At 45.1% G+C, this 27,097-nt stretch overlaps 1 protein-coding gene across 3 annotated transcripts in view; it reads left to right on the top strand.

The window, feature by feature from the left end:
• Nucleotides 1–27,097, top strand: part of ABCC8 (ATP binding cassette subfamily C member 8) — an 848,693-nt gene that overhangs the window by 223,725 nt on the left and 597,871 nt on the right. For all 3 annotated transcript variants that reach the window (XM_069223742.1, XM_069223743.1, XM_069223745.1), the window contains one exon: nt 11,551–11,685. In XM_069223742.1, the coding sequence (XP_069079843.1) occupies nt 11,551–11,685 (135 nt within the window). The remainder of the gene's footprint in view (nt 1–11,550; nt 11,686–27,097) is intronic.

Below are 27,097 nucleotides of genomic sequence, written 5' to 3'. Positions count from 1 at the left end.
TGCCCGCAACAGGAAATGCCCCAAAACACAACATGGACACATCACATTTTCCCAAAGAAAACAGAGCTGTTTTTTGCAAAGTGCGTAGCTGTGGATTTTGGCCTCTAGATCAGCCGGCACCTAGGGAAACCTACCAAACCTGTGCATTTTTTAAAACTAGCCACCTAGTGGCATCCAAGATGGGGTGACCACCCAGCGTTCCCCGAAGTCTCCAGATAAAAATGATACCTCACTTGTGTGGGTAGGCCTAGTGCCCGCAACAGGAAATACCCCAAAACACTAACTGGACACATCAAAATTATCAATTACAAAACTACCTGTTTCGGGGGGAGGGGGCAACCTGCAATTTTGGTCCTGGGCTCAGCAGCCATCTAGGGAGCCCAAGGAGGTGTGACTTGCGTGGATCCCCCACATTTCTTTGTGGGATCACCGCACTCGGACAAATTTCCTACCACCCAACATTCCCCTCAGTCTCTCAGTAAAAATGATACCTCACTTGTGTAGGTGGGCCAAGTGCCTGTGACAGGGAAGAGCCAAAAACATGTTGAAATTGAGGGGGAACCAAAGCGGGTCCAAAAGGACAGTTTGAAAAAGAACATTTTTAGGCTGACAAGTGCATCAGAATTTTTATCGGTATTGTAGTGAATCCTAGTTAATTTTTAATGGGATAACAGGAGTTAGCTTAGCCTCCGGCTTGCAGACTCGTGCCCCCGTCACCTAGTGACTTTTAACCTACTTAGCTTGCTCTGTCTTAGCCCATTTAATTATTTAATTCTTCTAAGATGGCTGCCTTGTTTATAGTTAGGCCACTTGTTGTGAGTTACATTATCAGTGTCACCATGCTAAGGCGTCAAGATCAAGCAACAAAGACAAACAAACAGTAGGTGTTCACACTTAGGGATTTTCCCTCTCTATACTTTCGAGGGATTGTTTATATTAATTGCCGTCCCAAGCATGTCTGTTATCTATTGCTTGGGAACACACCTACGTCAGGGGTCCTTGTAGATCTGTATAAATACATCGCATTTTAGACAGATAATCAGAGGGATTCCGACCAGAGGGCATCGCCACCATCTCTGATATCGATGCTGCATGTCGTCTTGACGCTGACCAGTCTTCGTGTCCCTGCGGAGTCTGAGATAGAGACCTCATTCCAAGGTAACGAGGGTTGGGGGCTTCTCTCATGGACACGGCATTGGCAGATTAAGTTTAACAAATTCAGCTCTCCTTTAGGTAGGAGGTTAGGCCTTTCACTGTAGGGTATTAGGGCATTGTACATCTCATATGTCTTTCCTATGCATTGCAAGATGGTGGGGGTCTTTGTAATAATGACTCTCATCTTCACAATTTTGTTTCTTGCATTATTTATCATCCTAATCATTGCAGCCCATGCAACTTATCGCAAATTGCAGTTATGTTAAATAAAAAATATTGAAACTTTACTGCATCTTTGTCATTGCCAGTGTTCGTATGAGACATGATATATCTGTGAGAAAGGGGTAATCTCCGTTTAACCACGACACTCCCTGAAATGTCATATTCTTAAGTCCATGCGTAAAGGCTGCCACAAATCACCTTTTACTATTGTGTTTCTGGTGAGGTGCTGCTAGTGAGCCGGTAAGGTTGGGACAACAGTTGCGACTTGTTGTAGGAAAGGCGTAGTCGTCTACAAACAAAAGTACTGTCATCCTTTAAACAGCAGTCTTACCCAGAGCAAGAGTCCAAACTACAACAGTATAGATGGGACAATGTTGGGAGGTAGGAATTTTGTGGATTCCTGCAGATTCCGGAAGGTTCCATCACAAAAATGTGGGAAAAATGTGTGCTTTCCAGCAAAATTGGAGGTTTGCAGGGCAATGTGGGTAAGATAATGGTACGGGGTGCATGTGAAGCACACCACCCTGGAATCAACCAGATGTTCAGTTTTCAGATGTGTCTGGGTCTTGTGGATTTTTCTACATGGCAGCGTCCCAAAGTCAAAAGAGTGCAGGCCTCACCATTCCAAGTGGGACGATTTTGAGAGTTTCCAAGCTCTCATGGCCCAAATGTAAAACCAAAACCCAAAATAATCAAAAGTCTTCTTGCTTGCTGTGGGATAAAATGTTTTAGTGTGCGGGGGAAGAGCTGAAAGACTGTTACCCCCTTCAGTTAGGGTGGGGTCATAACCAGGCCCGTACTGGTTGGTAGCCACCACCCCAATATTTTTGTTTTGTTTTTAATTCCATGCCATCTAGTAGACTTTCTGCCCCCCCCGGTGTGGATTGGGGGTAATTGTCCCATCTGCCCACTGGTGGGCAGAACAACTTTGGCCCAATTATTTGGAGTGGGGGTATGGCCATATCCCCACCCTCTTATTTTGAAAAAAATCTTCCCTGGTCTCAGGTGGGCTTTCTGCCCCCCCTTGGGGGCAGAGGGGCCTTCCAAAAATAGACCGATCTGCCCCCAAGGGGGCAGATATGGCCAACAGTAATGTGACCCCATGGGGAGTGACCCTTGCCCATGGGGCAGCCCCCCCAAACAAAACACACACATACACACACACCAATCCCTGGTGCCTAAAAATTATTTGCCCCCCTGGGGAGCGGCCTTTGCCCAAGGGGCTGCTCCCCTTATGTTCATTTAAAAAAAAAAAAATCCCTGGTGTCTTATCGGCCTAATTATATTAGGGCCTCGAAACAATTTGCCCCCCCAGAGAGCGACCCTTGCTGAAAGGGTCGCTCCCTAAATATAAAAGAAAAAAAAAAATCCCTGGTGTCTAGGGGATTTTCTGCCCCCCCCGTTAGCATGCTGACGTCATCAGACGTCACTGGGGGAGGTCAGAATGGGGTCGGGGTGGAAGGGGAAGTGATTCCTCTTCTAGTCCTGACCTGGAGGGGTGGGAGGTGGCCCTCGGGGGGAGAGCTAGCGCTTCCCCCGTGGGCCGGCAAATGGACGTACTGGTTACGTCCATGGCACCAAACAGGTGCAGCCATGGACGTAACCATTATGTCCATGGTGTGCAAGGGGTTAAGTAATCACTATTGGAATGCATGAAACTCGAGGAGTTTCATACTGTGATTCACAAGGGCTCGCAAATGGACCTACCTCATCAATATTCATGAGGTAAGTCACAATTTGCGAGCCATTGCGATTGGCTAGAATCACAGGGATGGTCGCCTGCTGGGCTCAGCAGACCACCATGTCTGTGATTGCTTTTCAATAAAGCAATCTTTTTTTTTTAAATGCAACCCATTTTCCTTAGAGGAAAATGGGATGCATTCAAAAAATGAAAAGTTTTCTTTTCATTTTTTAAGAGCAGGCAGTGGTCCGTGGGACCACTGCCTGCTCTTAAAAAACGTTTTTGCGTGCATTCACAAAGGGGAAGGGGTCCCTTGGGGAACCCCTTCCCCTTTGCAAATGAGTTACCTCCTACTTGAAGTAGGTGGTAACTGCGATTGTATTGCGACCACATTCACGGTCACAAAACTATCATACATACATCTGCGATTCGGTATTACGAAGGGACGCCCTTGACATGCCCCTTCCTATTACCGAATTGGTATGTAGTTGCAAATCCAATTTGCGATTCGGTAACAAGTTACCGAATTGCAAATTGGACTTGTTACATACCCAAAACGCATTGTTGGGCCGTTTGCGATGGCAAAAATGTTTGATACACCTCGCCCCAGATGTACAAAGCTTTTTTCTTGTCTCAAATGGCCCTATTTGCAGAATCGGGACGTTTGCAACAAGAAAAAGCATTTTGCGATGCATAATCCCAATTTTGCGATCCATTTATCTATTTACCGAATCGCAAAAAGGGTTTGCGAGTCTCAATTAGGAAGAGCAGTGCTTAATTTGTGCTTGTTGTTACCCGGGCTTATTCTTCTGCCTCAAGTATTTACTGCGAGCAAAAGACACATATGAGAAAGACGGAGGAAGTGGAAAATGAAAAAGCGTCACAAAGAGAGAAAGTGGAGAGCTGCTAGAGTGAGCTGAAGGGGCAGGGAGAGGCTTTAAATGGATTAAAGAGGCCCGAGATGGCTTCAGGATTACGCCGCTGCATGTTTAAGATTTAAGAGGAGGGCTTTGGGCACCGGCACGTCTTTATTTACAAATTAAGCACTGAGGAAGGGGCGTTCCCTTCCTAATTGCGAGTCACAGAGCAATATATGATTGTTTTGTGACTGTGAATGTGGTCACAAAACAATCGCAGTTAGCATCAATTTCAAATTGGTGCTAACCCATTTGCAAACGGGAAGGGGTCACCACAGGACCCCTCCCCCTTTGTGAATGGATGCGAAAATATTTTTTTAAGAGCAGGCAGTGGTCCCATGGACCACTGCTACCATAGACCACTGCCTGCTCTGAAAAAATGAAAAGCAAACTTTTCATTATTTTTTTTTTAAATGCATCCCGTTTTCCTTTATGAAAAACAAGCTGCATTTAAAAAAACACAAAACAAAACAATGCTTATTTAAAAGCAGTCACAGACATGGTGGTCTGCTGTGCCCAGCAGGCCCCCATCCCTGTGAGGGTGGTCATTCCCAATAGGGTCGCAAATTGCGACCTACCTCAGGAATATTTATGAGGTAGGTCATTTGCGACCCCATTGGGAATCGCAAATAGTGTCATTGACACTGTGGTACATCAGGTTTTGCGATATTTGTACATGTGGCCCTTACTTTGGCGATCTATGTATAATCAGTTGGTCATAGGTTTGAATCATCATGAGACATCTTAAAAGAGTAATGTCCCTGCTGCAGGACACTACATATGACCTATGTCTGCAATGTTTAAATTCTAATACGATTGCACAGTGAGTCCTCATGTTTTTGCAGAGTACCCCAATTTACTGTTTGGTGTTTTTTTTTCACAGTCCCTATTGCTTTCTGATGTTCTTTATGTGTGCCTTTCTGTACATTGTTTTTGGAGCGATACTGACTACACTGTAGAGAAATTAAATGAGTTAGAGAGAGGTTCCAAGATCAACATGCTTGTGTTGAGCTCAAACTAGGTTTACTCAAACAGAGGCAGGATGAAGGTTAGCACTGTGGGGAATTCCAAACCAGAGTAATTTTGGTAATTCTGCATTACCTTTTGACATGGAATTACCAATAATTACACGATTACTCCTGCTTGCATAATTAATAGTAATTTGGGGGGGGTAGGGGATCCCACCACAAGAGAACATTTAGCAAGCAGTATTAGCAGCTTGTACTCACTATAAATGCCCTGCTGTGTTTAGCGATGTTTCTTATTTGAGTCGATTTTGGACGTGAGGGTACATTTTGCACTAAGAAAATAACACTAAATGCAGGGTGTAAGTCGGAGGAAAATCCAATCCCAAGAGCACATTTAGCAAATGTGAGGGCTGGTCTTGTGCTCGCTTTTAGTGTTCTGTTTTGGATGCCAGGGTACATTTTTGGCTTAAGAATTAGCGCTAAATACAGAATTACTCTTCTTGCATAATCTCACAGTATTCTTAGGTAATTCCGCATGATTGTGCTACACAGAGTTATGGACGTTACGCCCACCCTCAATATAGGCCTTGAAATTCCATTGGCATGTCTGTAGGTGGTGGGAGACAAGCTCGCTACAGGTTCTGAAGGGTTCAGGCAGCTGAACTACAATCCAATAGAGATAAAATACAGACATGCAAGAATATTTTGAAACATATTATGCATTTAGTGATGAGTGATGACAACTTTTAAGACAAAATGTATTTAAGTGGGATGAATATAATTTTATAATTTCAAATGTATCCATGAAAGTCAAGGGAAGTTCCCAATGTAATGGACTTCAATTTGAGACTTTTCTAAATCTGGCAGGAAAGTCAAATTCAAGAAATGGTCTACTTGCTGGTAACCTTTTGGCTGCACTGGTGTCAACAGGTAGGCTATGGAAGTGTGGACTTGCTCAGTTTGTTGATGAGGATATTGGTCTAATTAGGCAAAGTTAATTTGATGCCGGGGGAGGGAAGAAGAAGATTTAGTGCATGGCTACTCACAAAGACTTTTCCAAAGGGCCAAAATGTTTGGTCTGTAGTGTGACCGAGGGTTGCACTCATACTACCAGATCTGTGGTCGTGGGAGGGATCAGGTAAGGTGTAAGGTCAGTGTAGGGGAAGAAAAGCATAAACATGTAGTGCCTGAATTGAATCACACATTGTGGAAACAGAAAACCTGGGATCTATCCTGGCTTCACCCCATGACCAAATTGTGAGATCCTAGGCAATAGTTTTATTTCTCTTTCCATCCTTTTTCTTCATTATGACATACCTTGAAATACATAAGTTCAGGATGTGCAGTACAAAAACCTTTTCCTATGTTTGATTTATTAAACTATAATGTTGTCTTTGTACAATAGAAATCCCAGCCACCCAAAGGGTGCATATATCAACTGACTTGCCTCTTAGTTCACTATTGGCATTGTTGTCAGCGTGTGGGGGAAGCACAATTGCTTCGAAATTCATGTTTGAAAACTGACACTTCCAAAAAATAAAACTTCTCAATGCACTGATATAATCTGATTTACTAAGGCGAAACGGTTTTGCATGTTAATGAAATACACTTTTTGAAACTTGAAGGAACTTTAACATATTTTTGCACGTTTGCTGCAAGATGCCTTTGAAAACGAAGGTGTTCCTAAAGTTAAGCGGTGCAGGATACCCTAGATTCTTCCTTTCTTTAAGTACAATTCCCCTTTAAAGAAATGCTTTTGGGTTTATTTAACATCTTTTCAATGTTGGTGCTGAGTCAAGTAAACAGTTGTTGATGGGAGTTGCATGTAAAGGCCGTACTTTGAGTATCACTGTTTTAGTGCTTAAAACATTCAAGTACTAACTGGTCACAGGCAAAAAACAGGTTCCACTCTCAGGTTGGATTTAGTATGAATCTCTGGTTAGGTGAGCCTGCTGCAGGAGGGAAGGGGTGCCTCTGATACCCAAAGATGGACAGATGTCTGCTTGATCCATTTAAAAAATATATTTTTATTCAGTTTATACAATATAAATAAATAACAAGTGCGTCTTGTAACCTCTTCCAAAGTGTCATACCTTTTGATCATGTGATATGAGCATTTTCTCTTGCAGCATAACCTAATTAGATACATTAAACAGTGTGTAAAAGAAGAAAAAAAACACTATAATCTTGAAGGTCTAGGTGTTTTGGGCTAATGAGTAACATCAGCATGCTGTTGCAGTGACATCAACTGAGAGGAAAGCCAAAGCACACTGGGGATAGCGTCATGGCAGGTACATGGCATAGTGGCAGACTGTACTGAGCGGAAGAGAAATGTGTTACCATGGACTGGTATGCATGAGAAACTGTGGTCATCAAGGGAGGCAGGGTAGAAACAGCGGACAAGTTGGTTTGTAGGGTGGGAGAGGGCAGGGGAGGAGAAAAGGGTTCCTTCAGGAGTTTTCCCGGTTACTCAGGTTGGGAACATCAGGAGTCAGCAAAACAGGCCAGAGCTTCGGACAAAGAGTCCTCGCTGCATGTGCATTAGACTGAGAATACAGGAGCAATTTACTGAAATCATGGGGGACCTTATCGTTTCTCACTGCTCGTAGGAAGTGTATAAAGAGGGTAGCCCATTGGGGAGAGATAAGTTGCTTGCACAGTGTTGGACCACCTCCTAGCGTAGTGCCTTTTCCTCTGCTCCCTCAACTGGTCCATCGCCCCATGCCAGGCCACCACCAGTGGAGCTGTCGGGTCACCATTGGAGCATGAGTGCGTGTTTGGTGAGGAGGAGCTCCAGGTCTGCAAAATGGAGGTGTACGTTATTTTGTTTCCTGCATTTAAAAATGCCACTAGTGCGCACTTCCAATTTATGGATGTCAGGTAATTCCATGACCTCTCATAGGATAGTGTGGACTGACTGCTAGTAACCTTGTAGAGTCAGTCAGAACTATAGCATATACATGAGGTCCGCAGCAGGGGTCTGACATCGTGGACAGGTAATATGCACATCAGGTAAATAGCGATTCAGTTTAGTTTGGAGTGAGGTACGGTCTGTGGAGTATAAAGAACTGAATACTTTTAAAACAGGAATTTCGGGAGACTTGCTGAGGGAATTCTAACACTTGTTCCCATTCCTGGTCGTGCAGTGCCCTCCCAAAATCATCCTCTCACTTTTGTCTGAATGCTGTAAGGGGAACATCCATGTCTGCTTGATCCATGTGTGATCATCTACCAGTCAATTTTCCCAAGTCTGTAGAAGATTTTTCTCTATCAGATGAAAGGAACATGGTATCGGTATGCCAGGTTGCCACCTGTGAGACAGGCTTTTAAATGCCTGATGCAGCTACCACATCCACTATAGTCCTTCAGGGCACAAATTATCTAAATTCTGAAAATTCAATGGCTCCTTGTCTGAGGTATCCACTTTTATAGACATCCAAAATCACTCCAAAATCGAGGTTCAACAAAGATGTGACAAATGTTTCTTTGACCAAAATACAGTTTGATTGGCCTGGAAAAGTGCAATATCAAATGCAAAAGCTCTGAATGTGGTGGAGTTAGATTATTGTTTCCAAAATTGTACCTATGTGCATATTTATTTGAAGTTTATAAAAGAGAACACAGTAATCAGCTTTTTAACATGATCATTGTTGTGTGACCACATACAGGTGAAATAGAAATGCTACAGTAAATCCACTTTTCATGTAGAGTTGATTTGTAACCGTGCAATCAAGGTTAAACAGTTGCACACTTAAAACTAGTAAGCTAGACAACTTAAGAAGATTCTTATATGGTATCCTGAACATCAACAAAGTTCAACCACTGCCACTTCAAGCCATGATGGCCTATTCACACTATTGCCTGGGCATACTTGAATTGGACAATAAAGAGGTTAAAAGTATCAACCGTCACATTTGCTCCCTTCACAGTACTGACTAACAACATTTCATCAACGTAAGCATATAGAGGGAAGAAAAAAATTGATCATTAGTTACTCCACATCCACTTTTCTTGATGATTTCTTAGTTGCTATAGTCGTAATATTAGTGCCTGTCAATACTAAAACATTTATAATGCTCTTGAATGCCTTAGAAACAGCCTGGACACCTACAATAATAAGAATGATACATGCACACAATGCAGGACTCAATCATTCGGTCAAGGTAATAAAAGGTTGTCTTAAAGTGAAAAGATGGGCTAATGCAAGAAGAGGAAGTTATTTTTTCTTCTTGCAGATCCTCTTATTAATGCGTAATGGGTCTAGTTAAAGCACCAACCAGTAATGATTTTGTTGACTGTATTCATTTGTAACCTTCCTTTGTCATTTTCATTTTAAATATCTTTTTTTGATATTACAGTTGTTTTTATAGGTGCTGGAAAGCCAAGAGAAAGAGTGTCATGCATTTGAAACTTTTCTCCAGCATTTATGGGAGTGTGGCATGAAGATCATTACATATTGGAATTCTTCATATTATCTAACATTCCGGCACCAACACACATTTTGTATTGAGCACAAATTGCCATTATTAGTTCCCTTCAGCAAAACTCTGCCAGTGGACAAATGCATATTTTTGGAAGTTGAGTTACTGGTTGAGATGGGCAAAACCCTACCCTAGGTTATGGGGACCAAGTTAGACAAGAGTCTCTTAAATCCTGGTTGTGGAGCATTGTGATATCCTGCGTCAAGGTTGCGTTCTACAGCAGCTGTTCCAAGGAGCTGTGATGCAAGGTCCTGCATCATCATAGTAGATGCTGTTGATGATGTGATGATGGGCTTGCAATGCAAAGTCTTGCATTGAAGTTGAGTCACAGACCAGTGGTTCTGAAGAAGCTATGGGACTGCAATGCAGACTCCTGCATCATTGTCAAGGATGCCCTCAACGAGGGGCTTGCGGTGCAAAGGACAGCATCAAAGATGCATTGGGCAGCAGCAATTTCAAGGAGACTGTGGGCTACAATGCAAAGTCCTACATTGAGAGTGCACTGCACAGCAGCAGATCCGAAGCAGATCTGAAAGGAGATGCATCACGCATGTCAGCTCTGCCTGAAGGACCAGAGCTGGGCTGGCAAAGCACTTTTAGGTCCACTTTCAAAGCTCCATGACCAGGGTTGCACCACTTGAGGGAAAGGACTAGTAGCAGACTGAGTCCAGAAGCTGGGTTCAAGAGGTTTGGTGTCTGCTCTATCATTGAGGCTTCTGGCCAGCATTTCAGTCAACTAGACCCTGGAGTCACTCTGGTGGCCCTGGGTTCAAGATGCAGGTCCAGTTATTCATTCAGGCAGCTTGGCAGCTGAATAGCAGTCCTTTTTGCAGGAAAGCACAGAAGTCTTTCTGAGTCTTCCACAGGCCACAGGTGTACTGAAGAGTTGGGTCTGGGGTTTCAATATGTATACCTAGTGCCCACTTTGAAGTAGGAGAAGGTTCTAGAGGTTTCTGCCCCAGAGGGACTGGAATTTCCTACCTCCCTGTCTTGGCCCCAGACTACCTGGTGTCACAAAGAACTAGAGTCAAGCCCTTTGTGAATGTGCTCAGACAGAGCCTTTGTGATTTGTAAGTGTGGTGAGTGACAGCTCCTTCCCCCATCAAGTCAGAGATGGTCCTTCCTGTCAACGCCTATAGTCCTTTGTTTCACTGTCTGGAAGCAATGCACAAAGACCAACTGCCAGTTAAACTTAGGGCCTACTTATGAGTTCGGCGGTCAGACCACACGAACTCCAATACGGCAGTGAGGAGGTGGCCACCAAGCTGACAGCCTCCCAGCTGCCATATTATGATGTTTCCACCAGGCTGACCAGCAGAAACTGGGCCTCAGCTCTCTGAGAGCTAGGGATGTGGCGGTAACCACCACAGCCAGTTCGGCGGTCCTATGGCCCACCATACTTATAATCAGGCCCAGGGTCTTGTGACCCAGGTAACGAGCAGCAGGTGTCAAATGGTTGGGGCAAGAATATGCTAACTTACCTTTCAGAATAGTTGTTTAAAATCTGTGTTTGTCATTTAAGAGAGCTTTACATTACACTTCTTTAGACACCAAACCAGGCATTTCTACCTGGTCCCAATTGAAAGATATATCTAATTAAATGTAATAGGTTAACCCAGTTTTATCCTAATGGAGAGGTAGGCCCTGCAATAGTAAAAAAAACAATTTAAGAGTTCTTCACTACCAGGACATGTACAAGTTAAAAGTACCTTTCCAACTGTTTAAAGTTTAACATTGCCTTAACCACAAACTAATAGTGATATTAAGTTTCAATATGCATCAAAGCTCTGTATTCTATCACAAAAGGGACTTTTATCAAGATTGATTCAGCAGACAGCTGAACAAGTTTAAAGGCAGAGATGTGAGCAAAGAGTGGTTCTAAGCCAGGCAAACAGGATCATGGGAGTAGAGGTGGACTATTCACTCTATGGTAATGCAGTGTTTTTCAAAGAGATGTGCCTTCAGCATTCTACTAAATTGAAAAAGGTTTCAAGGGATGTCCCACATTGATACAGTGACGTGTTTCTAGCGCCTCAGTGCCTAGATGGAGAAGGATGCTTGGGTTTACTTTCTGGTAATGCAGATTGGTTGATCATTGTCCATATTTTGAATTCTTTCTACTGCAGATCATTGTCGGAGTGATGCTCCTCTATTATCTTCTTGGAATCAGTGCCTTGATTGGAGCAACAGTGATTATGGTGCTTGCACCTGTTCAATACTTCGTAGCAACCAAATTGTCTCAGGCCCAAAGGAGCACCTTAGTAAGTATTTCTCAATTCATGTAAGCATTGATGTGTGTCAACTTAATCAAATTAAATCTTCAACTTAAAAGCAATTATATGAAGCAATCCTAAATTGGTAAAATCCCTACTTCATTATATTTGTGAGTGATTTAAAAATTGTAGCTGTGAGCCTCCTACAACAATTATATGACAACCTTTAGCAACCTTAAAAATAACACAACCATGCTTCATTGGTTGTTTACTTTGTTTCAGTGTTGCTCTTTTCATTTGTTGTACCACTGATATTTTCACATCATGTGTTATCTGATTGAATTCAGCAAATTATTACTTTAAAATTCAAGTAGAAATAAACAACCTAGCAGTTCCAATTGTACATTATTTCACAGTTTACCATGGACATTTTTAGAATTAAGAATTCTATTTGTAATTGTTAATCAATTTTCTAGGCAGAGATCAGAATTTTGCTTTCAGTGGCAATCTATTTAAAAACACAAAAGGCGGTCTTCCTCAGCTCGCACGGATATTAATATAAGCAGAACTTTCACAACACTACATTGAATGGTTCCTCCAATCGAATTAGGGCATAGGAAGCACACCACACTGTTAAAGGAGCTTGCACCCCCCCAGAGAAATTGTGCACATGTGAAGCGCACAAATGCCCTAGTGGCATGTGTGCACTACATTCCACTTTTAAAAATGCATTTTCAACCATTGAAACCATTGCACATGGTTATCACCAAATTTGAATCTGTGGTAATTGCGTTTCCTAATTTCCTAGTTCGCATTTAGGAAATTGCATGATACATGTGCATAGGAAATCGCAAATAGGAATTCCCTATTTGCGATTTCCTATTTAGGGAATCACAATTTGAAATTCCCTATTCAAAGTCGCAATTTTAGGGAATCACTAAAAATTGTGATTCCCTAAGATTGCACTGCACTGACTTTCATACATAGTGAAAGGCGATTTTGCATTTGCAAATGGTGGAATTTACCGATTCGCACTGTTGTGAATGCAAAATCCTTTGATACATCTGGCCCCATGTCATCTGTGACTTTTTAAGACTGGTGAGGCTTTTTGATAAACACCTTATTTGTTTTAATATGATGCATGATTGAATATATAGCTCGGACTGGAGTTACTTTCATTACAAACAACTGTATTTATGAACAACCACTTATGCATTAATTGAAGATCGCTCAGAATCACAACTGAGAACACGGTATTTTCCATGATCCAGTGCAGATTCCGGGCAGGTCTACACTGAATTATATCTACTGTGCATAGCTGTCTCTGCTAGCACCTGGACATTACCCTGCTGCTGGATCAAGACTGTGCTGCACTAGAACATTTTCAACCAATGACAAAGTGAAATGTCTGGCAGTGCAGAAGAGCAGTGCACTGTATGAATGTACTATGTGACTTGGCTTTCTTTGTACATGTGTCCATTATGTAAAACAAACAAAAAAAACAGTCTTACCATTCTCTAGATGTTGCATTTATTCTATATGGGTTTCCCCTTCTCAACTTCGAGCTGCTAAAAAGATTATTATTTGTGCTAAATTACCTTTTAATCCACCCCCTGACAAAGTAGTTGATAAAGTAACTTACTGCCTGTTAAAAATGGGGTTTCTGGTTGGCTAAGGTATGCACCTTAGCCAGGCAGAACCCACCACTCCAGTCAGGGCAAGTAAGGTACACACCAAGGATAATGTGCTCAACCCCTGGTGGCTTAGCACAGAGCAGTCAGGTTGATCCCCAGAGGTAAAATGTAAAGGGTTTGCACAAGACACTCACACCAGTGACACCATAAATACACCACAAAAGGGACTCCACACAGGATTACATCCAAATATGTTTCTATATTGTCATTATATCAAAGACCAAAGCATCATAAATCATTAGTACTATGCATATTATGCAATTGTTGAAATAATGCAAAAAGTCCAAATGACATAATTCAGATCATGTTTGTGCCCCTGGCCATAATAAGGCCAAACACCATACATTATAATTACACAGTAGCCTAGTGTGGAAACGTCCACTTCGATAATAATAAAAAAACAGGATATAGTGCACCTGAGCTCTTCTCAGTTTTCATACAGTCATTAAGCACCCAAGTGTAAGACACAGCGGTACCTGCGTGCCTATTATATGTGCTACAGTAACTTCAGGTGAGCAGGAATCCCTTTAACTCCCTGATCATTTCTTAACTGCTCTCCAGGTTCTACCCAGGGGAGAAACAATCACAACAAGATATTACATGAGCTCACAGCCTGTCCAGTGAACTCATGCTGTGATACAAGGAGGCTGCCTGCAAGGGAGCATGGGGTGGCAAGCACAGTACCTCCGGGGTTGTCGCAGAAAGGTTGTCATTTGATATGCACAGTGGCTGTTGGAGCTTAGCACACCGTGTGGCTCATGTGGGCGGAGACGGCTTACAAGTTGTGTCTTCAGGCATGCTCTTGATCACCCTGCTAAACATGTTTTGTTGGCTTGCACTGAGTGGTGTTGCAACAGCTTTGGTCATGGTGGAGATGTTGAGTGGCATCAGTCCAGCCGGGCTGCCTCGATCTCAGTAGGTAGTGCCGATCGGGTCTCAATGGAGTGCCGAGTGCCCCAGCAGCAAGGGGGAAGTGCAGATCCTCCCACAGCATCTGCCCTTCAGACTTCAGGCAGGATAAAGCACTTCGCATGGCAATGAACAGGGCTCACCAAACAATGATTTTTAAAGACACTGGGCAGACCACCAAGCCTGTGAGAACACTGAGATGAGAGGCACAAGTGATGCAGTCAGCAGGCCAGCACAAGAAACCTAGTTGCAGGGTAGGCATCTCTCCAGCAGCCTAGCAGGCGAGTACGCCAGCACACACCCAAAGCAAGTAGATCTAATGCTGGTTCCTCCTGGCAGCACCACAGTGCCTTGACAAAACAGGGTCAAGAAACAGCTGGCAGCAGGGCAACAAACAGAAAATCAATACATTGAATCCTTTAGGCCAACCAAGAAGTAGGAGACAACAGCAGAAGAGCAGTCCAGATGTGTCCCTTGTGCAGACCACAAAAAAGGTTTAAATATTTAAGGAGTGTCCCTGTTAATGCTGACATTTTACTAATGAATATCCATGTATTCTAAATGTCAAAATTTAATAGAACAGGAGTTAACATAGAAAATAATACACACGTTTGAAAATATGCCTACTTGAGTGACCTTCAATAATCATGAAGTGTACTCATTAACAGCTTACTAATGTAAAATGTTGGGCTCATGTTTGGATTACTATAGTAGTATGTCTTATTAATGGTTATGTGTTATGTATTTGCTTTATTAATAATAGGCCTTAGTTTAGTGAGGTCTTGGTCCTAGTTGCAAAAATCCTTTCCCATGAGAACTGCTTGTTAAAATATGTTGTACCAGCCTAGGGATACATTGTTTAACTTAGTGTGTGTAAAGACGATGTTCACAGGAGTGGCCAATGGACGCTCTGACTGAAACCATAAGTTGATAAATATTTGTTACTGACGAGCCCACCAACGGGAACGGGAGAAGAGGAGCCAATCATCGACATGTGAACAAAGATTTAGTAAATTCTTAGATTTGAGGTTCTACTTTCATTGGACTAAACGTAAATATACTATTCTTTGACCAATAGCGACATGGGAAGTAGTTTTAGGGAATCTAACTGAGCCAGTTTGCACTGGTATGAGAGAGGCCACTAGCTCATTTCTTCCTAACGTTCCTGAGAGGCAATTCCGCTATATTCAGCTTAATCGCCATGAGGGTTTTAACTAATATTCTTTCCAAAGTGCACAAAGAGACTTTGCTTTCCGGAACTTTAATGCTGAATTCCGATGCTTGCTGACCGAACAGATGTCCATTTGATGAAGACTGTCACAGCTTGCTGAACCATACTGAGGCAAGGTATAAGACGATGTTACTGATTGTTATGTCTAATTGTTTTTGTCCCTAGGTACAAACTGCTAATTTTGATAGAGCTATAGTTAGATGTTTTTCCAAAGTTGTGTTGACTAAAATTATTTTGCATGAAGCTCAAACATGCTGTTCTAATTCGAAGGTTAGATAGGATACTCACTGATGAGAGTTGATGTCTTTTCCTTGCTTAATTCTAAATGTATGCCATTTGTCTTGTGCAGTAATTCTTGCTATTGATTAGTCCTATAACCTTAGAATGTGTAGTGGTCCAAGCCTTGATTAAATTGCAGTTCTTTGGGAGATTTGGGCAGCCAGTACTGTTTCTGTATGCTTATCATTTGATTCTGAGACTACGTTATGTGATATTAGCATTGTTAATATAGGGAAATAAACATTCTAACTTTTACATAAAGGTGTGGTTATTCATGGCTAAGAGGTCATTGTGAGTGAAAATTAATGACTCCCAAGATTATTGATGTTATTGAATGTTGTTGCTATAGATTTGTATTAGTACTGAGTTTTATGGTGGGAACTACTCTACGCGCAGTCAAAAGGTCCATTGAACCGCTAACGTGTCCCCTTACGAAGGAATGTTAATTGGCCAAATAAGGTCAGAAGAGCTAACATCCATTTTGAGCCTAAGTCTCCTTAAATGTATGTGAAAGTTGAGCTTCAAATTCACTATTTTACCCACTTTTTAAAAATATGTTCCTGTAGAAGAATCCCACGAGCCTTCCTAGAAGAAGTCTGGCTCATCTGTTTCACATGCTTGCTACAATTCAGGCATAGTTTTACTCCCCAGAACTTTCAAAGACTGTGTCGTCACCCTGATATAGGTGGTATCTAAATGAGGCTTTTGAAATATTGTGATGTTATATTAAACAGTGCAGTTATTGTGGAACTTCAGCGGTCACGTTTTGTGGTGTCCTCATAGTTAAGGTCATGTGACATAACCTGATAGGTACATTCAGGGTCAACAATGATGTGATGTCTCTACATGTGATACCATTAAGGACAAAGGACATGCAATGTCACTCCTACTACCCATGGCATTTTGGTGAATCAACGTCTAAGTAAATAGTGCCGGTAGCTTGATTCTGAGGAAAACTTTGAGCCCCTGCTCTTATTATTTTACAGATTAAACACTGGCTGCACCACTCTGAGCTGTGGAAGTCTTGTTTGTCATGCATGCTTGGTAAAGTGTATTTTTATAAAAAGCATTGGTTATCATGCTTGAGGGCTGTTGGAACATGGGTTATTGGTAAGGGCAGGTAAGTACCTACACTTAGCAATAGGCAACTAACCTCCACTTAGGTCCAGTTAGGTCTCAATAAATTAAACCTAGCCCAACCATTGGTAGCTTGGCAACGAGTGAACAGGCTTAACTTAGGAGACATATGTGTAAAGCATTTAAAAATCACAAAACAGTAAATAAGTAAAAGACAATAAAAATCCAATATGAATTTATAAACATTGATTACAATTTTATGTTGGAAAATACACCAAAATGATTCAAATCGGATAAGGGGAACCAGAGATATGAATTTTTAAAGAATTATGCTTTTAGTGCTTAGAAACGATTAGTGCCAATCTGGTTACACCTCGACCAGGGCAAAGTCAAATTTTGAGGCTGACCGCGATGGATCCATGCTCGGCTACAGCTCGTGGGATGCCTCAGTCAAAAGTTTATCTTCAGACTTGGTAGTTTTCTTGAAGATTTTCCAAGTCTCCAGTCCTATCTGACCTCCTGGAACTCATCCTTGGATACGCGTTGCATGAGCCCTCAGTGGAGATTTTTACCTTCTGACTTAGTCCTTTTTTCAAGATGAAAATCCTTCGACCAAGGCAAACTTGAATCTTGATCCGACGTCCCTGGAGCCCTCTTCGATACACTGCTTGGGAGGTTCCAGTCAACTTTCTACATTTGGACTTGGTCACTTTTTCTGAGATTTTCTTCACCGGGACGAACCTGCAAGTCAGGATGGGTCGCGGTTGAGGCAAGCTGGCTAGAGTTGCCGTGGCAGGTCGGTCCCTTCATGGAGCTTTTTTCCAAAAGTTCTCCACATCTTCTGGATCTTCTTCCAGATGTTCTTTTAAGGTTCTTTTGAGGTCCATAGCTCACCCCAAGGTTCCAGAAGCTCTGAGATGCACCTTGACGGTGTGGACTACAACTCCCAGAATGCACTGCAAACACTAAAACGGCCACTGGACAGTGGTCAGCTGGTCAGTTTCTTCAGGAGTTGATGCAGGGGACTCTGGTTAGCAATTTTTCACCTGAAGCAAACAGGGAGTCCTTCTTTGAACCAGTTGAAGCCAGACAAAGTCCTTCTTGTGGTGGAGCCCAAGTGTGCAGCTGGTGCAGTCCTTCAGAGTGCAGTGTCCAGGTGCAGGTCAGGGGTCCAGCAGGGGAGTCCTTCTTCTCCTGCAGTTCTTCCTTGTGGGAATCTGGAAGGGATCTGAGGTGCGGGTGCATGTCTGCCAGTTTTATCCTCGCTCCTGGGTGAAAATCAGAGGGGTCCTGGTTCTGCAATCAGGGTCCTTTCCCCTGTGATGACCACTACCCGGGAAGTGTGGCAAAAATCAATCCTAGGGAGCAATATTCCTCAAAAATCCATCAAGGCTGAACATGATTTTTGGAGGTTACATCTGGCTGAGCCCACCCACTAGAGTGGCTAAAAATCCTAAACACACCCCTCTCCTGAGGCACCTAATCTAATCATGGGGGTACCTCATTGTCTCAGTTTGCAGGATTTGAGTGAGGTGCTGGGTTGCTCCAAGTGTCCTTCCCTGCCTTCGAAGACCAGGTTGGCATGCCTCCCCCTCCCTGCCTCTCCATCTGCTGAGGGAAGTTCTCCTTCCCCAGACACATTCCATTGTGCTGAGGCTGGCCAATCAGAGCACAGCACTACAGGGCTGAAGTTGTCACCTTTTGAGGTAATGTTTAAAAATTTTCACAAGTTATATTAAATCCAACACTTTTAAACTGTGGGATTTATTATAACAATTAATTTGATACCAAACTTATGGTATCTGACACTTAAGGGGACTTTATAAATTAAAAAGAAGTCTCCCCATTCTAGCCTATGGAGGTCATTCACTACAACAAATTTGGCTGTTTTACCTCACCAGGGCTTATAAAACTATTTCTACAAGGTCCCTGCTTATAGTTACATGGCACCCAGACGTAGGGGCACATAGGGTACACCTTAGGGGTGACATATGTAAAAATAAGGTAGTTTAAGACTTTGGAATTACTTTTAATTCCAAAGTCAAATTTGAATGTAACTTTAATTTAAAGGGAGCCAGCAAGGCAGGCCTGCTTTTAAAATGACACTGGGCACCTCAGCAGTGCTAGGGTCCCTAAACCTACATGCCCTACTATATACTAGGGATGCACAGATAGGTTGCCTTAGCCAATTATAATTAGCCTAATTTGCATACTCATTTTATACACAGCACAGGCCCTTGGACTGGTTAGCAGTACCCAGGGCACCATCAGAGACTGGAAAACACCAGCAAATGAACAATGGGGGCAAAAAGTTCAGGGGCCTCTGCAATCAGCCCTGTTTTCTCACAAGGGCCGGATGGGTGTTCCACCTTTGTCACTGCAGACTTGTCACTGCACACTTATCACTGATGAAGAAGACTGCAAGTTTGATAGGGACACAGTTCTATTTCTTGTTGTGAGACTCTGTGCCACTACACCCATGGCTGGTTTTATGGTGAGGCACATTAAGTAAGCCATCCTGGATCAGTGGTAGAAGGTGAAAGTGCCAGCAGTGCCGTCTCTGCTTCGAACATATCATCAAAGTCGCCAATCAGGATGCAGCTAGTGCTCTTACTGAATGCTTATAGGGTGAGTAACACAGAAAATGCAGAGTAGTTAAGCTTTGTCATTCAGATGGACAATAAGAGCTTTGCAAAATAATGCAAGCTTATGTTTTCCACATTCTTATGTCACAATAGTAATGGACGGCCTTGTGATACACAGCATGGTTACCGAGCCTTCATTTTACTTTATGAACTCTGTCAGGTTTATGCTAGTCTTTTACAATGATACAAATTACTTTGATAACTCATTTAGTTGCAGGCTTAGTGGCACACCATGTAATGACAACCTGGTAAGGTTTTATAACCCGGGATGTTGTTTTTTCTTTTTGTCCTACCCTCAAGCAGTTTGATAAATGTCAGCCGAATCATAACAGTGTAAGCAGAGAGCTCGTGCCAGGGGGCGTGGCCATGGAGCTGAGCATGGCGCACGCTTGACGGATCGGCTCCGGAGGGGCCGACTTTGCAACAGTGCCTTGATGCGCTGAGGCGGGCGGTCCGGTGTTCAAAGCGGAGTGCGGCGACTGCTGTGGATGGGGGGACCGCGGGGGTGCGGTCTTGCCCCCCCGGAGCGGGCCCGAGCGATTCGGGCTGTTCGGGGCTGTGAGGAGGCCGCGGCCCGGCCGGCGGGTGGGGCCGTGGCGTGCTGTGCCGGGGGGCTCCCCGAGTTGGAGAGCGGTAGGAGAGCGGCCAACGCAGGCGGAGCGACTTGGGTGCGGGCGTGGCCCGGGGGGTGGCCTTTGACAGACTTGTGCGCCCTGGTGCGGGCCTGGGCCCACGTGGTTCGCCGCTGAGTTGCGGCTGCGGCCCGGACGGAGCGGGGCACGGCGCCCGGCGCTGGCCCTGGAAGCGGGCCCACCCTGAGGGGGAGGTGCGGCCTGGAGCGTCTGCTGGGGGCATCTGCCGGCGTCGGATCGGCCTTCTGCTCGGGAGGCGGAGCCTGATGCCCCCTGGCTGAGAGACTACGCAGGACAGTGAGACACGGAGGTGGGGGGCCCCCCGGAGCTGCCCGGTAAGGAGTCCACTTTGGGAGTGCCTCCCTGGGGAACGCATGGCCGGAGCCCTGGGGTCTGCTGCCTGGGAGCCCCTGGATGCCGACGACGGGACCTGCTACGCTCGGGCGCCCTAAGTTGAGCACTGGTGGTCTTTTGTGGGGCGAGACAACGGGGAAGCGCCTTGTACCACCTACTGTCATCTTCCAGAGTTGGGGGTCGGGTGCCCGTGTTGCCGGCTGCAGAGCCCCCTTTGGCTGACCAGACTGGTCCTGACCGGAAGACCTTGCTGAACCAATCATTTAAACGCACAACAACGCAAATCTACAAAAGCATGTCAGCCCTGTTTTAGCCCAAAACTGGTTTCCTGCCTATCGAGGAGAAATTGCGCGACCGGGGGACTGAGCACGACGCACTCGAGATCGCTCGGTTTGCGGGGGACCACTGGTGGATCTGGGCCTAAGCGCACTGGGCGCTAGCCTCATCGAGTCGCCCCTACCTGCCTGGCAAATGCCCCCCAAGGGCAAGCATAAGAGCAAGACCATGGACACCCCGGCACATGCACCACTGGGGGAAAATGATCAGACCACGCAAAGCCAGTCGCAAAGCAAAATGCAAGACACTCTTGACAAAATACTGGGTGCCATTGAGGACACCAAATCCACATTACAGCGCGACATCAATCAGGTGGCGATAGAGGTGGGCCTCCTGAGAGCTGATCATCACAAACTGGCTGACAGGGTAAAAGAAGCGGAGGCAACGCTAGCGGAAATAGTCCCAAAACACGATGATGTATCAGCGGAGGTGACTTCATTGGTCGGCAGAGTGGCGAAGCTTGAACAGCGAGCTGAAGACGCAGAGGGTAGAAACAGAAGGAATAACATACGTGTGGTGGGCCTCCCTGAAGGGGCCGAGGTGCCAGATATGGTGGAGTTTCTGGAGAAATGGCTACGCACAGTTGTCGCACCAGGATGTCTGACCCCCTTCTACTCACTGGAGCGAGCACACCGGGTACCGGCTAGACCGCTGGCTCCTGGCAGGCCACCGAGAGCAGTAATAGCTAGACTCCTGCACTACAGGGACAGAGACATCCTTTTACAGAAAGCCAGGGAAACGGGCCCGTTTAAAGTAGCCAATGGTGAAGCGACATTGTTCCCTGACTTCACCTTGGAGGTCCAAAACAAGCGCGCCTCCTTCCTAGCTGTTAAAAGAGCCTTGCGAGAAGAGGGGATACAGTACTCGCTGCTCTACCCAGCAAGATTACGGGTGATTGCGGAGGGGAAGACCACGTTTTTCCAAGCTCCAGAGGAGGCATGGGAATGGCTCGAAAGGTCGGGGTTGCGGCCGACACGACCGGCACCGGAAAGCCGTGGGACGAGCGGGACCCGGCGGGCCCCGAAGGGGAAAAGACTCAGAGACCGCCAGAGACTAACACCAACGCGGACACAGAGGGAAACTGGCAAGAGGGAGGCCCTGGAGGCGGCGGCCAAGGTGGGTGGAGAATCGCCGCCCCGGGAGATCTCTGAAGAAGAATCGGACGATACGGTTGTGTCCTCGCCCGACGGCTCTGGGGACTCGACCTACGCGCCAAGAGTGACCCCGCAGACCGCTGATGAACTTGCATAGAACGTCCCCGCACCAGCGCTGAAAGGCGAGTCAAGATAAGAAGCGAAGTGGCCCCTCCGGACCTGGCCGCTCCCCCGGACCTGACTCTTGCCTGTCAGTCCTGACTGGCGAGTATTGTAGTGATGTGTTTGAATAATTTGCAGTGTTGCAGAACTTACTGGGCAGCCTACAGTTCCGAAGGTGCCCTGGGGATGGGGAGTTGGGGTTTGCAGTTACTAGTTATATCGGCTACACGTGCGAAATGGTACGAGCATGAGGAAGGTACAAACTTGTGGGGGAATCGGTCGGGGCCTGGGGCGTGCCGGCCCTTCATATATCAGGCCTTGAGAATAGGATGGCGAACTATAATATCATAACTTGGAATGTCAGGGGGATGGGTACTCCTGCTAAGAGACATAGAATCCTTTCCTTCCTAAAAAGGAGAGGGGTGCAGATAGCTATGCTACAGGAAACCCACCTCGCACTCGGAGAGGGAGAGAAACTGAGGCGGAGGTGGAGGGGGCAGGTGTTTGCCACAGAATACTCAGCTTACGCAAGGGGAGTCCTGATTTGGATTAGGGCGGGGGTCCCCTTCACGATTGATTCCTCCAACATTGACAATGAGGGAAGGTTTGTCATATTAGAAGGGAGTTTATAGGGGCTCCAGTTGACCCTGAGTTGTATATACGCCCCCAACCAGGACCAAACAACGTTCATGATGAACCTGTCTAGGCACCTTACTCGTCAACACACGGGGGAAGTACTAATAGGTGGAGACTTCAACGCAGTGCTCGACACTGACCTAGATAGATCTACCCCCCCACTGCAGGGAGCAACATCAACCAAAACAGCAACAAATTTAGTTGGGTGGCTAGACGCCTGGGGGCTAGTGGATGCTTGGCGGTTACAACACCCAGAGACCAGGGACTATTCGTTTTATTCGGGTCTTCACCAGGTGCATACCAGAATCAATAGGATAGTTTGCACTGCGGGACTGGCTCGTAGAGTGACCCATGCTGAATACCTTGCCCGCACAATATCAGACCATAACCCTCTATTACTGACGTGGAGAGCGTCACAGGACAGACCCCCCATACCGGCATGGAGAATGCTCCCGACAGCGCTTGAAGATCAGGCATATAGGGAGGAATTAAGATGCTACCTAACAGAACTTATAGAAACTAACCAGGGATCCACTTCCTCCAGAGGCATAGAGTGGGAGACACTCAAAGTGGGGACGCGGGGTCACTGTCTTGGTCAGTCAGTGGGGATAAAACGTACGCTCGAGAGAGAATTAAACGCGCTGGAGAGAGTCATACACGAGGGGGAGCTGAGACAGGGCTCTGCAGGGCAAGTGGATGAAGAGTACGATCGTGCACGTAGAGAGTATCCCAGGCTGAAGAGCGACTTAGATGCCATAATATGCAAAGACACTTGGCATCCATACAGTCAGAGGAGGGAAGGTCTGGTAGACTATTGGCATGGTTGGTGCGCCCGAACAGAGATAGTGACCCTATTACAAGTGTATTAGACAGGGGAGGAACACGCAGACTTAGTCCAGAATCCATTAACGACGCATTTAGAGATTACTACACACACCTATATAGGAGGCCCACAGACATGGAGAGGGGGACCCTTGACAACTTCCTAGCTCGGATACCTTTACCAGTATTGAGCCCGGAGGGCAGGGTCGGCCTGGGGGGCCCAGTGACTGCGGATGAGACGGTTGAGGCAATTACACAATTGGCCCCTGGGAAGACCCCGGGTACAGATGGTCTTCCTATGGACTTTTATAAAAAATATAAAACCTTACTGGTCCCCAGACTGATAGAAATGTATACGGAATCGGCAAAGAACAGAGAACTCCCACGCACATTGCGTGAGGCATTGGTAGTGCCACTTCCTAAAACAAATAGCAAGGAGGCATCAGTGACAGACTATCGCCCGCTATCAATGCTAAATAGCGACTTTAAGATCCTCAGTAAGATCCTGGCCAACCGGCTGTTGCCCCTTATGGCCACCCTGATACATCCTGATCAGAACGGTTTCATACCTGGTCGCAGCAGCTCCCTAAACCTTAGGCGTATTTTCTCTATCATACGTATGCCTAGTGAATCGAAGCCGCCAACTGGGACCCTGCTAGCAGTGGACTTTGAAAAGGCCTTTGACTCAATTAGGTGGGACTACCTGAGGGCGGCAATGCTAAAGATGGGTCTGGGAGAGGGCTGGGTCGAATGGGTGGACCTGTTATACTCATCCCCGCTGGCAAGGGTCAAGACAGGTAGGACAATTTCTGGTGCCTACCCAGTACATTGAGGAACCAGACAGGGGTGCCCCCTATCCCCATTGTTGTTCGCTCTGGCGATGGAGCCCCTAGCGGCCTGGGTACGAGGGGAGGCAGCTGACAGAGGGATTCAATGGGGACCAACTGACCACATTATATCGCTATATGCAGATGACATCTTGATCTATCTTAGAGATGGGGCGAGAGGCCTCCCCTGGGCCCTGTCCGCCCTGGAGGAGTTTGGAGTAGTGTCAGGATTACGACTTAATCGTAATAAAACATATGTGTTCCCCCTGGTGCCCGGATATAGTTGTCCTGCAACATGCCCAACAGACCTGAAATGGGCCCCACGGACATTTAGATACCTGGGGATCCAGATCTATCATGACGTGGGAGACTTAAGAGAGGGCAACCTTGGTAATGCGCTCCGGTCCCTGAGACCCTCGGTAGAATTTTGGCGCTCTCTGAAGCTGTCGGTGATGGCCAGGGTGGCGCTCTCTAAGATGATCATGCTCCCCCGACTTCTCTACTACTTTGCCAACTTGCCACTACTAATACCCCGAGCATGGTTTCGCGACCTGAATGCAATACTCAGAGAACTAATATGGGACAATGGGCGCAGACGAACTACACTTACAACTATCTGCAGACCACCCAATGCGGGTGGCCTGGGAGCCCCCGACTTTGAAGCATACTATTTGGCATCCCAATTACAGTGGATATCCGGCTGGCTTGTGGGCCAAGGCCAACTTGATTTATACACAGCCCAAGGAACAATAGACCCGGCGTGGATTGCGACATGCATGACAAACAGAAAGATAACCCCCCCTGGGAACAATATAATGATAAAAGTGGCGCTGGCATGCTGGAAAAGATGCATGAAGAGAGTGGGAGTGGGCCCCCCATACTCCCCAGCTTTACCACTGGCGGTGCTTGCCATAGAACCCAGGGGGAGAGGGCCGGGAAACACCGGACTTGGCCCCTGGCTGTCAACTGGAATAGAATTAGTGGGAGGACTCTTCAAGGAGGGAGTGCTGAGGGGATTTGCTGAATTAATGGAAAAAGGGGTTCCCGGGGGCAGTTCCTGCTTTATGGGAGGTTAATACATACTCTTAAGACCCACTGGGGCACAGTGAACGCGGAGCCTACTACACACGAGGTCCTGAATTCGCTGTTAACATTAGGAGAGGAATCACATCTGATCACTAAAATATATCGGGCCCAAGTTGGGGCAGCCTTGGATCCACTACGGTCGCTGAGAGGAAGGTGGGAGGGAACAATTGGGCGGGAACTGACTGACTCAGAATGGAGGAGAACACTTGCCTACCCCCAGAAAATATCACGTAATACACGGCTAAGATACATTCAGTATAATTATTTGCACAGAACCTACCTCACGCCTCACAGACTGTTCCGTATATATGGAGGGGCTTTAGGGAATTGTCCGAGATGTGGAGGAGGAGGGGCAGATTTTGACCACATGGTTACAAAGAAGAAGGGGTCCAAGTTTGTTGGTTGATTGTTTAATACACAGATTTACTTTGTTCAATTATATTTCCTTTCTGCAATTCGAATTGCAGAAAGGAAATATAATTGAACAAAGTAAATGTGCATAATTTATTGAATAACAAACATTAAGATTAACGATAATAAAGAGTGCAAACAATGAGCAAAAAGAAGATTATAACAACATAAGCAGAATTTAACAAACATGAAAATGTGTAAAAACAAAATGTTAATAAAAAATATATTTAAAAAAAAAAAAACAGTGTAAGCAGAAGATATTTTTTTTGTTTTGTAAGAATTCAGACTAAACCTCGGAACGCTTCTTTTCATGTCTCACTTCAGAAGGTTTGCTATTGCTGTGTGAGGTGCACCACCCGAGGCAAGCTGAATGTTCCCGCCAAAACCAAAGCAGACATAACTCTGACGTTAATTCCAAGGCTTGTGCTGTGACCTACGAATACTAATGTGCAATAGTATATGGTACGAAAATCAAGCTTATTTACTCAACACTATTGAAAGGATAATTCGAAGCACACCTTTGAAATCAAATATAAAATTCACATTGTAAAGCAACTAAACACTCTTAAAGAGTCACGCTTAGGCTACAGCTAAGGCACGAAGAAGTCCACGCTTCTTAATGCTGGCTGTCAGGAGGACATGATACCTCCAAGAGTTCATTGGTCTGCGGGTGTGCCAGCAGCACTTCTGTTCTCCTTTGTTTTCTTAAGGCTGTCGGAGAGGGCTTCCACTCTGTTAATTGAACGAATTCATTATGGGGGTTATTCTAACTTTGGAGGAGTGTTAATCCGTCCCAAAAGTGACGGTAAAGTGACGGATATACCACCAGCCGTATTACGAGTTCCATAGGATATAATGGACTCGTAATACGGCTGGTGGTAAATCCGTCACTTTTGGGACGGATTAACACCTCCTCCAAAGTTAGAATAACCCCCTATTTGTGCAATTTGGTATGAAAAAAAATGTCTTAACCACGTAAAAGCAAAATATGCCATGAACAATACAATGCAGTATAGTTAAACATGCAGTAGCCCTAAAATATAAAAATCGAAATTCGTCACTCAGCTTTATAGTTACGGGTATGGCTCTAATTCCAAATTTAGCATGGTGTTTCTCATTTAATTGTTCCTAAATGTTACATTCAATTTTGTTTAGCTCAGAGTTGGTTTTGCCATTATGCGTAACAAAATGTAATCTTAAAACGGAGCACATTTTGCAGTTAAAAACGCCAAAAATAGGAGAAAAAGACACAGGTTCGTGATCAC

Source organism: Pleurodeles waltl, chromosome 3_1 (assembly GCF_031143425.1).
Source record: "Pleurodeles waltl isolate 20211129_DDA chromosome 3_1, aPleWal1.hap1.20221129, whole genome shotgun sequence".
NCBI lineage: Eukaryota > Metazoa > Chordata > Amphibia > Caudata > Salamandridae > Pleurodeles > Pleurodeles waltl.
Note: the sequence above shows the minus strand (reverse complement) of the source record. Positions and strands in the feature narration are given on the sequence as shown.